Source organism: Ischnura elegans, chromosome 2 (assembly GCF_921293095.1).
Source record: "Ischnura elegans chromosome 2, ioIscEleg1.1, whole genome shotgun sequence".
Taxonomy (NCBI): Eukaryota; Metazoa; Arthropoda; class Insecta; order Odonata; family Coenagrionidae; genus Ischnura; species Ischnura elegans.
The window spans coordinates 104013398-104027568 of NC_060247.1; the positions used below are offsets into that span (position 1 = coordinate 104013398).

At 39.0% G+C, this 14171-nt stretch overlaps 1 protein-coding gene across 1 annotated transcript in view; it reads right to left on the reverse strand.

Annotated features, from left to right (window-relative positions):
- Positions 1-253: 253 nt before the first annotated feature.
- LOC124154278 overlaps positions 254-14171 on the reverse strand; it is an 82506-nt gene continuing 68588 nt past the window's right edge. The window contains exon 7 of the mRNA XM_046527901.1: positions 254-1718. Within this exon, the coding sequence (XP_046383857.1) occupies positions 1116-1718 (603 nt within the window). The 3' untranslated portion in view covers positions 254-1115. The remainder of the gene's footprint in view (positions 1719-14171) is intronic.

Consider the following 14171-nt stretch of genomic DNA (forward strand, 5'->3'; position numbering starts at 1 on the left):
ATTCAGATATACATGTATGTATAAACAACTCATCTGTTCAAATCCACCAACAACTTAACATGATGCCACGACAAAATCATTTCAGCATGTCAGATATGTTACCACAAAGCAACTAAACGGTAACAATGAGCAAAGAAAAAAATTACAGGAGACGAAATCATAAAATAAATGCCCTGCGACGAGGACGAAGTGATACTATGCAGCTATAATCTATCACCGTTAAGGAATCACATGCAAAAAGAATTCAAACACGCTTAAAGTATTTTATTCGCTTAAACAAAACAATTAACATACAAAGTCACTGTACAATATTACGGCTGTTAAACATTAAAATCTTATTAACAGCAAAATGAACGACCTTACCCATGGCCATTCACGAGATAATTTATCAAATGAGTCACTTGAAGATAAAGCAGAAATTACACACGCATTAATACGTACAAAATAGCAGCGGCTAAGAAATGAGTAAAAAGTAAGAGTAAATCTGCAATGAGGAAATGTTGCATTGAGAATTGGCAAAAACATGCGTCATCACAAATAGCTTCAAGAAAATCACATTGTTTTACCCCCGTCCGGAGGACAGGCTTCTCACTGCACTTGAAATTCTTCATAGCTGGGAAAAGATTTCGGGATGAAAATAAATGATAGCGATGGAAACAAAATTTAAGAGCAACACCCACGAATAATTAATTACGATAGTTTAGCATGTACTCCTTAAAGTATTACGATTCCCACACTTCTATTCACTGATTATATCTCTCACTTTTGTGGATGACCTGCTGCTGGAGATTTGAAGATAAAACTCCTGGGGGTTCGTGTTTTTTTTGCCGAGGTCAACAACTTTACCCGTTAAAACCGAACGTCACCCAACAGATGGAATGCTAAATTTAATTCCGGGCAAGGACCCATAATTAGGAATCTAATGCGAAAATAATTTTTTTAAGGAAAAATCAAATCCCCGTAGACTCAAAACTTTTCATATAGCACCGAATATCATGCATGCTTCCATATTGCCTTAAAATTCCGGCTCTCAAATCAGGAATTCAATCAACCAATCAACATGAAATTATGACACAATATTCCCTAGCACAAGGAAACAAATATGACAGCTAGTACTAATAGCCTCGGTGGTGGTGGTAACTGGGCCTCACTATGGTGTGAGTGGGGTATTTGGGGACTTCCAACTTCACTGTAGTGATGGGAGCGGAGAGAGCAGGTGCAATGTGAGCCCTGATCGGCTCCGCTATGTGCACCGAGGCGGGGATTTTGGTCGCCACGATTGCGGTGGGGTACGGCAGTCCGAATGGAACGGGCACCACGGACGTGATGGGCGCCGCGATGATCGGCTTCACCGGCACCGATGGTACGTGCGCCGCCAGGGGCGCTGCGAGCGACAGCGTGGGCGCGTGAATCGGCGCGGACAGGAGGTGCGTGACGTGGATGGCGGGCGCGTGGCCAATGGTGCGGGTCGTGGGGGCCAGAGACACCTGCGGCGCCAACGACGCCACGCGGGCCAGGGAAGCGCCGTAGCCGGAGCCGTGGCCGAAGCCTAGGTCGAAGCCGCCGAAGTGTCCCTCGTTTCCGAACCCGAATCCGTATGGGAATTGTCCGAACGGATAACCAGTGTTATGGCCGAAGATCTCCCTCTTGTGCTGCTTTTCGTTCGATTCCTCTTCAGCGGCGAAGATGCCAATCGCCAAGGCCGAGAGAATCAACACCTGTAAGAACCACATGGCATTTTAGTCATATTTATTAAGCTCAAACATGGAAATATAATGAGAAAATAGTAAAAGAAATTGTATCCACAGCACATAACTATAAGCTCAAGCATGGAAGTATAATGAGAAAATAGTGAAAAAAATGTATCCACAAAATTCACTGCCTTTTAAAAGGATTACGGATGGCCGCCTTGGAAACTTCAACGCCCGCATTGGAAACTCAATGCCCAAATTTAAACCGAAGTAAGAGTTTTTGGGATTTTTGCGCTCGCATTCTTGCGCAAGGAGAATACAATTTTCTCTGATTTCCCGATATTTCGTTTTCAAATTCAACATTCTTCAGGCTTCCTCACTAAATTCTACGTCTGGATTTGTACACTCGCATCCCTGTGTAAAGAAAATAATGTTTTCTTTGCTTTCCCGATATTTCATTTTCAAATTCCTCAAGTTTCCACGCCAAATACTACATCAACCAAAATTTATTAAGTCACAGCACATAATCACATTCAATTTGAAACAAAAACATACCTACGCAATAATTACTAATTCAAAGGCTGATGGTATTAAGCGAGGACAGAGTTTTCCTTGGTTTAGTCCTTAGACATAAGGGAAGCAAGGTCATTTACTCAAGTCATCTACGATTGTTACTTTATAACACACACAATGATTTAATGGAGGATTTTTGAAAACTTCTGATATGAACAAAAAAAACTTTAATCAAAATTCCAAATATCTTATAATCACGGTAAATATATCGCAAAGTAACCTAATTTTCATGAATTGTGTAAGTTGTGGTGCGTACATTGGCAAACTAAAAATAAGATTCCATAGAAATATCGCACGTACATACCCATTTAAACATAAAATGTGATAATAGTCCATATTTGAAAAAATAAATAGATTGAAAAAATTATGCTAAAGCGGGCACTTTCAAAATATACAATATCAAAAGAGAAAACAATTTCAAAAAGAACCGTAGGTACCATTAGATAACAATAACTGAAAGAAATTTCAAATAGTACATTCCCTGGCTACGGGTTAAGATTTAAGATGAACAGTTAGTGCAATCTTTAGCATTCATAAGTAGGGTTTAGCGCAGAAATCCCTTCAAATGGAAAGTGAATTTCGCGAAACTTTTCTCCTAGTAAATGAAATTCAAAATGAGTATTATGGCTAAACAAAATATTTAATTTTTGTAGTGAAGTCAGAAAAAAACTATTTACTTACATAAAATTTCATGATTAAAGATGACTCGTCGCGTTCGATGGAGGACCTGACTGGAATATTGGTGACCAGATGCTCTGCTTTGCAGTCTCCTGAACGAATAAGGCAATGTCCTATGGATCACTGTCATCTTATATACGAGAGGAGAAAACGAAATCGACCAAAGGAAAAAGCTGTCACTTCCGCCAACAGCCACCCCCAACCACGCGCCCAGCATCCGTCTTCCCGGCGCATCATCTTACCATGTGCTCTGTGCTCACACCAACACTATTACGCAATGATTGTGACGAATTACGATGATGAACTGAATTAGAATGTTTCCGTAGAATTCGAGAACGTCTATAATTTAAGGGTTCATCCTGCTTTTATACAATATTTCGCCAGTAACCTCATAGCTTCGTCAGGATGTTTAAATTCATGTTCCCATGTCTCCCTTCTCACTCCGTAAGAGTAGGTTCCCGATGTTCCTAAAATGCAAATTTGTAAATACATTTGACGTTATCCTCCAACGTGCGCCTAACCAACCCGTCCCTTTATTTTTGCTGATCTTTATCTTACTTCCATAGTATGGTCCATCAGTCTTGGGAGATGGTTTATTCCCTTCGGAATAAATTTCGATTTATTGAATTTGAAGGTTTGAAAAGGGCCGTTTCGAGAGCTATTACAGACATATTTTTTATTGTTCTTATAGCCATTTGCCACTTTTTTTAATGCGCCACATATCTGGATTGTATTAGGATAACAACAACTGTAAAAATATTTTAATAGTCCGCCCTAAAATCTAAGTGGAATTGAATTGTAAACCTCTAGAAGGGAGTCTTCCAAAATTGAAACACTACAATCTATGAAATAATAAAAATTTCCAAGCATATTAGCATGTTCACCAAGTATTTCAAAATTGTGTCTGGCAAATCTCCTGATCGTTTTCAAAAACACAGCTCTATTTCCAATTCTCAATTAATGTTGAAGAGTACATTGGTTCGTGGTTTCTCTTTGTTATTAAAATCAATGGTTAAATCGTATTTTTAAGCACTAACCACATTAGACAGTCGCTAAAATTGCAATTATTTTCTAGCACATAAAATGGAAGCAACCTGTAGAGTAGGTACTTTAATTTTATTAGCTTTATCAAGGGTTTCCTCCGCGTAGATATGTAGTAGTTTTAAACAGTATTATTAAGGATTCACTTTCCTCGAGATATTTCCCTACAGACGAGCAACAATTAGACATCGGGATACTAATTACCAAGTCACCCATTTGCTAATAAAAAACGGCCCATTACGTTATTTCACCAGAAATTCACGGGATTTTTCATTAGATTTCGAAGGGTTATGTTTTTGATTAATCGAAGTCATTCATCAATATTTATGCACAAGATAGCATTTCAATTTTTCATGAGTAGTCGTGGAATAATAAAAATACAATCTCAATTATATAAATTAAGTTCTCCTAAATTCATTCCTATATCTTTTAAAAAATTCTCTCTCGGAATATTTATTTCAAAATGAACGCATCCCCGCATTGTCTTCGCATGCAATATATTGGTGCAATTTGCAAATCAACCATGGGTATCGGTTGCACATTGTAGCATTAAAACTTAGACATTTTACTCCCAAGATAAAATACAAAGTCAATTGATGCGAAAATTAATCGCCATAGACAGAGTTATCCGATTCGTAACAGAAATCTACAAGAGCAGAACTTAGCGCGGCGTTAATAGAGGTGACATTTTAAGGAGCAACAACCATACTAGAAACTGTCTACCACCTTGGAAGCGAGAGAAATTATCGTTTTAACTGCGACGAGTGTTACATTTCCCTTTAGACAACACTTTTTCACAGAGCAGCAAATACATTTTACATCATAGAGTGCCAGCTATTCATTCTCAGTTCAGGTGACAAAAAAATCATGTTTAAAACCAACTCTGATGAAAACGCCTCAAGGGGTTAATATTAGGAAATTTAATTTCAAAAATATATAACGCATGGGCAGTCAACCGTAACGAAACCAGAATCACTACACGACGTATACGCAACTCATTATGTGTACGTGTGAATCACGTTCTCGAGATTCAGGTACGATATTTATTTTCCCTCGGGTCGCGAGCCACCGAGCGGGGCAAGTCATGTCATACGATCCCCAAGCGAGATTGGCGCATTCCCACGATCTCTTCCGGGTCCGATCAGCTGAGCAAGATGCTTTTAACACTTCGTGACAATCTAATGCCCGCATTTACAGTAGCAGAGGACTCCTCGGTGATCGAGAGGGATTTTCTTGATCAAACGTTCAGCATCTTATAATATTTCCAAACATTTCTAGGAGTTTTCCGAGCATTTTCCAAACATTGTAGGAGTCCGGAAAGAAGGCAAAACTTTTTTTCGGGTTTCCGCAAGGTACCACTGGAACAGTCCGAGGTACACTGGCTTGAAAAGAAACCCTTGAAATGCTTTTCTATCAGAATGCGTCACTAATAGTGACGTGGAAAGATCCTTAGCTAAAGCCTGAATCACAAGAACATTTTTTTCTGCCTCTCAGAATGATAGCTCAAGCGATAGTTTTTCAGGGACCAATGAAATGATCGCTCGACCTATCATCATCTGAATCACACGGTCACTTCCACCGTCCCTTTTTCCGTCATTTTACATATTTACAAATTCCGTTTCATTAAAAGCCAAGCGTGGCGTTGCGATCGCTGTTAGCGGCCCTACGATCTGAGTGGCTGCGATGGTGTCAGCTTTGGAAAAAGGACGTGCCGAGAGACGAAAAAGGGTATGGCATTTCCATCCCTCTAGCTATCGCGGAAAATTATTACGTAAAACTGTTATTTTCCGCCATCGTTGGAGCAATCGTTGGAACTCTCCCTCGAAGGGGATGAAAAAAATGAACGCGTGATTCAGACTTTTGCACGAAGGTGTGAATGGTGAGGAGGAGGAGGGGCGCCTCAAGATCAAGTCCCGCCTACATAAAAAAATTTTGAGGGTAACTTAATATTCTACTTGAGTGTGCTGAGGAGAGTACCCAAATAAAACACCTCGTCCATCGGACGGTAAGTAAGTGCACTAGTTCCTTGACATGTTTCCCCAATGGCTGGCTAACATAATCGGCGGGATTAACTCCTGCTCTACTACTAACCTACTAAGGACTTCTATTTCATTTCGGCCAATTTTACCTAACTTCTGGTTAAAGTAAGTTCGTTCCAGAAACTCTAGAAACATGTGATGAATAGTAATCAAGATTTCTGAGATGGTAACATTTCTAGGGATTTTAACAATAATATCATTAACAAAAATTCCAAAACTATGGAGCAGCGAAAACTTCTGCACAGTTTCAAGTTCACTAAAAACACGACTTTCTTCGCTAAATAACAGGCTATTGCAAACTTCAATTATTTCATTTGCATTGATAACAAATTGTTTCTGGCAAATGAAATACACTTTTAAATCATAGACATTTTACAAAAATTTTAAGACGCCAAAATCCTTGCAAACGAATTTTTATGAATATCATAAAATATGTTTACACATTCTTAGGTTTTAAGGATGAGGAAGTCATTCTTGAAACGTTTATGTAACCTTTAGAAAATCGTTGCGACGCCGAAGAATGTCATTCTCTTATTTTTGCAATGGCAGAAAATAGCATATGATACCCCATCTCAAGTAAAATGACTCTATCGCTCTGGCATCATTATTTCCCACACACCATCTTTCAGCACTGGTGTTATCCACATTTTCGCTGCCGGAACTGACCAAACTGAGGCATGCTTTCTGTGAAATCGAAGATGCATGCACTAGCTTCCTAGAGTTTTGCGGTAAAAACTCTCTCTTCCTGCTCACCGTAAGTCCAAGCCATCTTTATCACCGGAGCGAATATAATGCGTACTATAAAGAAAATTCTGATGTTCTTCCAATGATTCTACGAAATAAAATGAAGAATATCCTAGTTTTACGCCCACTCTGCGACTTCTCGACGAATATGGGATTAAAACCATATCTTCAGTAGATAGATAATCAAATAAAAATATCTGCGGTAGACAATTTTTCTATTACAAGTTAAGAAGCCATACAAAAGAAGAAGTTCCTGAGTCTTCAGTTCTAGGGTCCCTCCCTTTCTCGATATATAGGATTTGCAGAGGTTCTTCGTCCCACTAAACCAGTGAAAGCAGATACAGCCACCGACACAATTCATGAATTTTTATTCCGTTTCCCACATTTCCATTAAGAAAATATATATACAGCGCAATTCGAAGGGGTTCCGACTAAAAACGAAAGAACGTAATTTTTATGAAAATTCCAACAGTACATACTCGGCTGACTATTTTTCAATGAGATTCAGGATTTTAAATTTGTTCTTGTGTTGAAGCTTGACAATCATAAGTAAGTTTTGATTACGATTAGAATACAGCTGTGGCAAAAAATTAAAATGCAATACAGTATACCTTTACACGTAAATATAATAGGCAGGCACATCACTTCTTATTATTAGTATTATAGGAGCTATAATCAAATAGCGGTAATTTAAGTCACAAAGCATTACTTTTATGAAAATGGCGCTATGATTGGCTTACGAAACTTAATACGTAGTTAGTTTAAAAGTTGAATTTTCTCTACCAACTTAAGTATCCCCAAAATTCGGGCAAAATTTTATCCCTAATTTTTTCGCATATTTAAGTAAATGGAATGCTATGTATTCATTTTATATGGATGGAAATGAATGGATATTTCCCTACCTTAAGCAGTCCAGTCAATAAATGTTGCTCCCTTTACACAATTCATCCCCCCCTTCAGCACGGAATTCAACCTATCTTCCCCTCTTAGAATCCCTGCCCAAACCACTTACTCTGTCTCCTTCTTATCTCTTCCAGAAACTTCTCCTTTCTAAGAAACAAGTCGATCACACTCTCGCACCCTCCCGGTTATCTTTCATTGCCACATCCCGAACGCCTGAAGGTTTTTCACATCCTCCTGCCGTAGAATACAGCTTTCTTCTAGCGCTTCACAACGCTAAGCGCCACAGTAAGCCATGTACGATTTTTTTTATAACGGAAAGCGACCGTCAATAATTCATGGCACTCACTCACTTAGCACTTCAACTTGAATATTAGTCTACATAGGTGAGTACAGAACCCACAGAGCCTTTCGGCCAGCATCCACATGGGTATTATTTCAGTACGTAAACGGCTTTTTCGTAACCAACAGCTCATAACCGACATTTCGTAAACGGATAGTTCTTAACCACGACATTTTTGCAACTGCAAATGAAACAAATATTTAATCTCCATTCCGATCGAATCGCATACTCTCCGGTAAACTATGTGCATCCAATAAATTTATTCTCCAATGCAGCCGGGATTTTTTATCAGACAGAATACGAAACATGGTTATACTTTTTATCTGTGCTTTCATGATCCACGATGAATAAAATCACGGGGGTATTCCACATTTGTGGAAGTGATATTAAACTAAATCCCAACAGTATAGCACCAATCAGCCTCGCGGTACGGCTTAAAATGTTTTAATAGCCACTAAATCTATTTCCCAGCACAGACAAGCAATCCTTGAAATCTGAAAGCTTTTAATCCCCGCGAGAGAAACATTGACCTCAGAGATAGGAACTAGTTTCCAATAGAGAAGGGAAAGGTATTACAAAATTTCCGTTCCTGCGGCACGTACAAGACTTTAAAGGCAGAATGAATTACATATTTTACCGGAGGAAACTATTGGCCTACTACGCCCATTTCTCCATCACCCGTGAGGGGGATCTGTATATTTCCCCGATAGGCAATAGGTTATGGAAAGTTTACGAAAAAAAAAACGTTCGCGATTATCAGAGGGCCAAAGTCCTCGAAGAAAGAGTCCATCAACGCGCCTCGCCTCGAAAGAAAGCCATTATAATCGCCGTCAACGGAACGAACCAAACTCTCGCGAGATGTATCGACCAAATTCTCAAAGCGGAACTGGGTCATCGCAACAGGGCGGTCGTGCTCTTAACATGTGGTCTCCGGGTCGATGTCGGGATCCGCTGAGACCAACGGAGGTGTTGCACAACAAACGGAAAGGCGTCGAAATAAGAGTTCCTTAGAACGGCTTAATTGGCGTAGACTTAAGCATGGTTCACAAAATATTTTTTGCCGTGCAATGACTTGGCGATGGAGATGAGAATTTGAGAAAAAAAGTGGAAGAACCCCGCCGTGAGAAAAGTTTAATCAATTTGAGAAAAGTTGACGATTCGCAGAGGAAAAAATTGTCGGCCTTCTCGATTATCTACCACTGCTTATATTAGGTACCACAAAAGTAATCAAGCCTATGAATTGAAAGAAAAATTTTCCTTCCCTACATCATTGTGCCCAGAAGTAAAACATCAAGAAATGAAAACAAAAACAGTACAGTAAGAATTGAAGCAAAGCAAGGAATTGGCCAAACTTTACATTGGTTGTTGCAATCACTTAGCTCGAAAACAAAACACAAGAGTGAAAATGTTATAAGTATTGTTATCATTTTTCGATCAATTGAATGGACACCAGAAAATACAATTTAACTACAGATAATTCACAACGCTGCCAACATTAAAGGAATTCATTCATCACAAAATACTACCAAAAACGAAAAACAAATTATAATAACATGTTAATATAGCATACAAATATAGCAGACATATATATTCAGTAGAGAGAATAAGTTGCACTTCTTGGATATTCTTCACACCATAACGAAACATAGAAGTGAAATTCACGGTTTATTTTAATCTTTTTTTTTTAATTTTAATTTTTCGTTCAATTCGGCGGGAAAGAATAACGTCTTTTAAGTAAGTTAAAATAGGAGTTAAAGGAAAAAGCTTTGCTTTTTCCACATGTTGATTCATTTTGTTAGACCATAGTTTTGTTACCGCGTAAAATTTCCAAGGTGAGGAGCACAGGTAAATTCAGAATGCTACTCGGTAACGAAACTATGTTCGGACAAAATAAATAACTACTCGGAAAAAGCAAGCTTTTTATTCCTTAAACTCCTACGATAAAGGATGTCCACCAAGTTATGCCCGCTACTATTAATCAGTTAAAATAATTATCCTAAAGTGAAAAAACAACACTAGGGGAGGTTAGCCCAAAAGCGAAACACTATAACAAATGAGAAGTCCCTAAGAAAGTGGAGCAACACATAATATTTCGTAAACTCCATTTATGCTCTCTCGAGAGATATTAATCAACTTCTGAAGAGACAATAGATCGTTCTTCCAGTAACCACTTCAGTTCTGAACGAAATACGGGAGAAAAACTTAAAAAGAGGTTCCGTTTCGTTCATTCTTTCGTACAAGTCTCCGGGTAAAAAGATTTAAGTTCACTGATTCATACACATAATGTTGGCGATGGGATATTTTGTAAACCCCATTCAAGTTCCCTTTAGAGATAAGAAACCAGCGATAGGTGCAGAGTGGTATAGTTACGCAGTAAATACTGTAGTGAGAGTCCGTGTGCTACGCGGGTTGCATACACAATATTTTGTCGTAAATTTCGTACAAATCGTACCTTTTATTAAATCAGCTATATATTTTGTGTATAACCTTTGTGTAGATAAAAACATCCTCTATGGGTGGTATAAAAGGTAAGATTTCCTTTTAAATTCGTACATATACAAATTCTGTATGACACATACAGACAAAAAGAGTGTATCCTATACGTAAAGTTGAGTTGACGTGATAGATAATAACTGAGGTTATTTTCTTATCCAAAATTTGGTCAAAAACAAGTCGCATATCTAAGACAACGAAATGGCTGTTCCCCAGTGTAATAATTTCGGTACTGAACGCAACACGGGAGTACAACTTAAAGAGGTTCAGTTTCGTCCATTCGTTCGTTCAAGTCTCCAGGTAAAAGGACTCGAGTTCACTGATTCATGCTCATTTCTTTCTCCACCCATTCAAGGCGAGTGGGATGAGAACCAATGTCTCAGGTGGCGGATCGCAGAGTTGATGCGGACGCCGGGCGTGGCGCACGGCGTCCCGGCCGGGAGTGGGCGGAACGAGTCCCCCGGGTTCACCGCTCTTATGAGCTACCAGGTGGAAGCAAGGAGGAGGAGGAGGAAGGGGGATGAATATGCAAGAGACTGGGGCGAACGGCTAAAACGACTCTGGTGCAACAGGCGTAATGTGCGGATCGCCCGAGAATTTATTACGCGAGAGAGAAAAAGGTCTCCCCCTGGCGGTCGGTACTTCTGCAACAAAAAAAAAGAGAAAGAGATGAAAGCCTTAAGGTTCGCTCTAAATTTGCTATTTCACGGCACGTCCTCTATCCACTACGTCCACGATCTATCACGGGATTTGAATACCTCACAGGTGTTCGAAATCCTTGACTTAGTCTCTAAAACTGTCTTTCGCTCGACGCTCAATTTTCTGCCTCCATTCTTTACGTTCCCAGTTGAAGTTGGTCCATTCACATCCTCTACCGGCCACAGTGCTAATATTTACCTCAAAACTCTTTTCTGCTCATAATTAAACCGACAAAATATCCTTGGTCCACCTTCTCAACGCGAAATTATTATTAATAACCTAGTCTCACCGATTTTTAGGAACACTTCATCTTGAAGCCCTATTATCGCCTCCTACCCTCTAATAGATATAGAGGATAGATTATTCCATTCTTCGTATTTTATCATTCCAATATATCTCATTTACCGCGGCACCACTCCTCCATTAACAAATCTGATACAAGCGACAGTTAATTTTTGTATATTACCACTAGTATTCAACATTAAAAGCCTTTGCCCCCATCGAACATTATTTTACATCCTTTCAAATGTCTCTAGCGCTTAGGCTTATTTCCTCACCATTCATTTATGAATCAACCTTTTAGGGCCAACAACGAGGCAAGATCGAATCATAGCGTGGAAAATTCTGAAAGTAGCGACGATCTTCAAGTGAGATGAATTTTGAGCTAATGTGCATAATCCCACTGCGCATTAAAGCTGTGTTAATCGGGTAAATTAATGCTAAAAACCGCTTAAAAATTTTACTTTGATAAAAAATAACGTATTTCTCCGAGATTACATGTAATACCTTGTAAGTTCCATTACAATAATACAAATAAATCCTGAGAGCTACCACAACATACCACCATTGGCCTGCTCATCATACGTCTAAAAAAACAAATGGTAAATATAATCCTTCAAAAAAAATTTCTTCCGGTGATATGAGTACATACCATAGTTTGAGTTGGTAGTCATTGTACTAACTAATCAGTACTCTATCCAATCGATATAGCAGTGGACTGAGGGATCGGCTTTTGTTCGAGGAAGTCCGATTCCGAATCGATCCATCCTTTCACACTTCCTACTACCACCCACTCTTCCTTTTCACGATCACAGGTCAACACCGTTTGCGAAAACGAGCCATTAGCCATAATTTATGATCCGTAAAAAATTACTAACGGATGATATATTCGACAAGACCAGCGATTATGAGGAGAAGAAAATTATCCCGAAGACTCAACGAAAACGCCATGTTTCTGGCAGCTTCTACGTACGATGCCGTCCAAATTATCTATCACCCACGTTCTTAGTTCTTGAAATAATACGGCTCTAGATTCTTCATTCTTCACTGAGTGCTTTCAACCTATCCTCGCACGGTTAAAAAATCTTCATTCGTTCCTTACAATTTTACACCACAAGTAATTAACTCTTGCCGAATATTGAAATGATTTTAAATATGAAGGTAGCCTCATAATCCTAAAGGGTTTCTTGGTCGACATCTAACGATTTCATTGTCGAAAGACCATTGTTACTTCAAAAACTTTCATCTTAGGCTTTGGAAGTAACAACACTCTGGAGACTTTGAAAAGATAAAGCTATAGTAGCAATTAAAATCGCAACATACTGACATCATGGGGGAACGTGAAGCCCTCAGCTACTAACCGAGGGTCCCAGGTTCGATTCTCGGATGAAGCCTTCGTATATCCCAACACAAAAACCCATAAGTACGAGATGGTCCAAGGAAAGGAACTACCATCCTACCCTGAATGTGTAAGTTTCACACGCATGTGACTCAAACCAGGGTGAGCTCTACCATCCAAAATTTCTCTCCTATCCGAACTAACCGTCGGGTTGTATCACTGAGCGAATGACTGACAACATGGCAAATGGAAGAGGTCCGTCGGAACAATATTCTATTAATATCATATCACGGTAAAAAAAATGCTGATTTCGATAAACTTCCGAATACCAATACTTCGGCATGGAAATTAACACGAGAATCGACCCTTATATCTACCATACAAGATGCAGCCCACAAGGTATACTTACAAAAGCGTAAAGATGGCCACTAAAGGGCACGCGACGTTTAAGTATCTGACGCCAAATAAGAAGCCGAGGGATTCTTGGTCATCATCGCCATGGGTGTCCTGGATATGCCCACAGATAGAGTTTTACATTCACATTCCCTAAGCATTATGTATGACACCCAGGATCAAGACTAGGGGAGGACAAGCAATTGTTTTTTCAAGTTGTAGGTAAGATTTAAGCATGGAAAAGGTAAATGAAATCAACATTTTAAGGAAACTGTAACAGCTATCTACTAGTTTTTCGAATTATTTGCTTGAAAAAATATTATTTTCCTTAAAGACATTTGCGATTTTGGCTTCTAGGGGGGGACAGCTGCCCCCCTGCCCTTCGCTGGGTACGCCCATGTATGGCACCTCAAAGACATGTATGACAAAGAATATACAGGTCGGAATTGAAATGTCATACTTATAAACATAAATGTAATGTAATGAGCTCATAGAAGGGATCAATGAAGGGCGAGCCTCAAGAAGAAAGGTAAATCTACTGGCTACGTCAAACGATACATGAAACAAGGACATTGATAAATCTCCACGAGAGATGATAGCCCTACAATGTCAGAGCTTAATAATTTTAAAATTACCATTGTAAATATTAACGAGTCGATTGGGTGCTTGAATTCTTCAAGCGGGTAATTAGGAGGGTGGAAACATTGTTGTGTCACGTGTTGTCGAGTATTGTGTCCATAAGTGTTTAAAATATTCAAAAATTTCCCTGCCGGTTTTTGAAAGGGTAAGGAACTTAATTGTTTACTTTTAAAATTATTTGTTATTTTCAATATGATTTCATTTGACGGATAGTTCATTATTTGAATAGAAAAAGTTTAGCACTGAGACATAATTGGAATAAGGTTTTTAAAATTTCAAGACAGTGATGATTTTGTGGATATTTTTCAACTCTTAAAGTC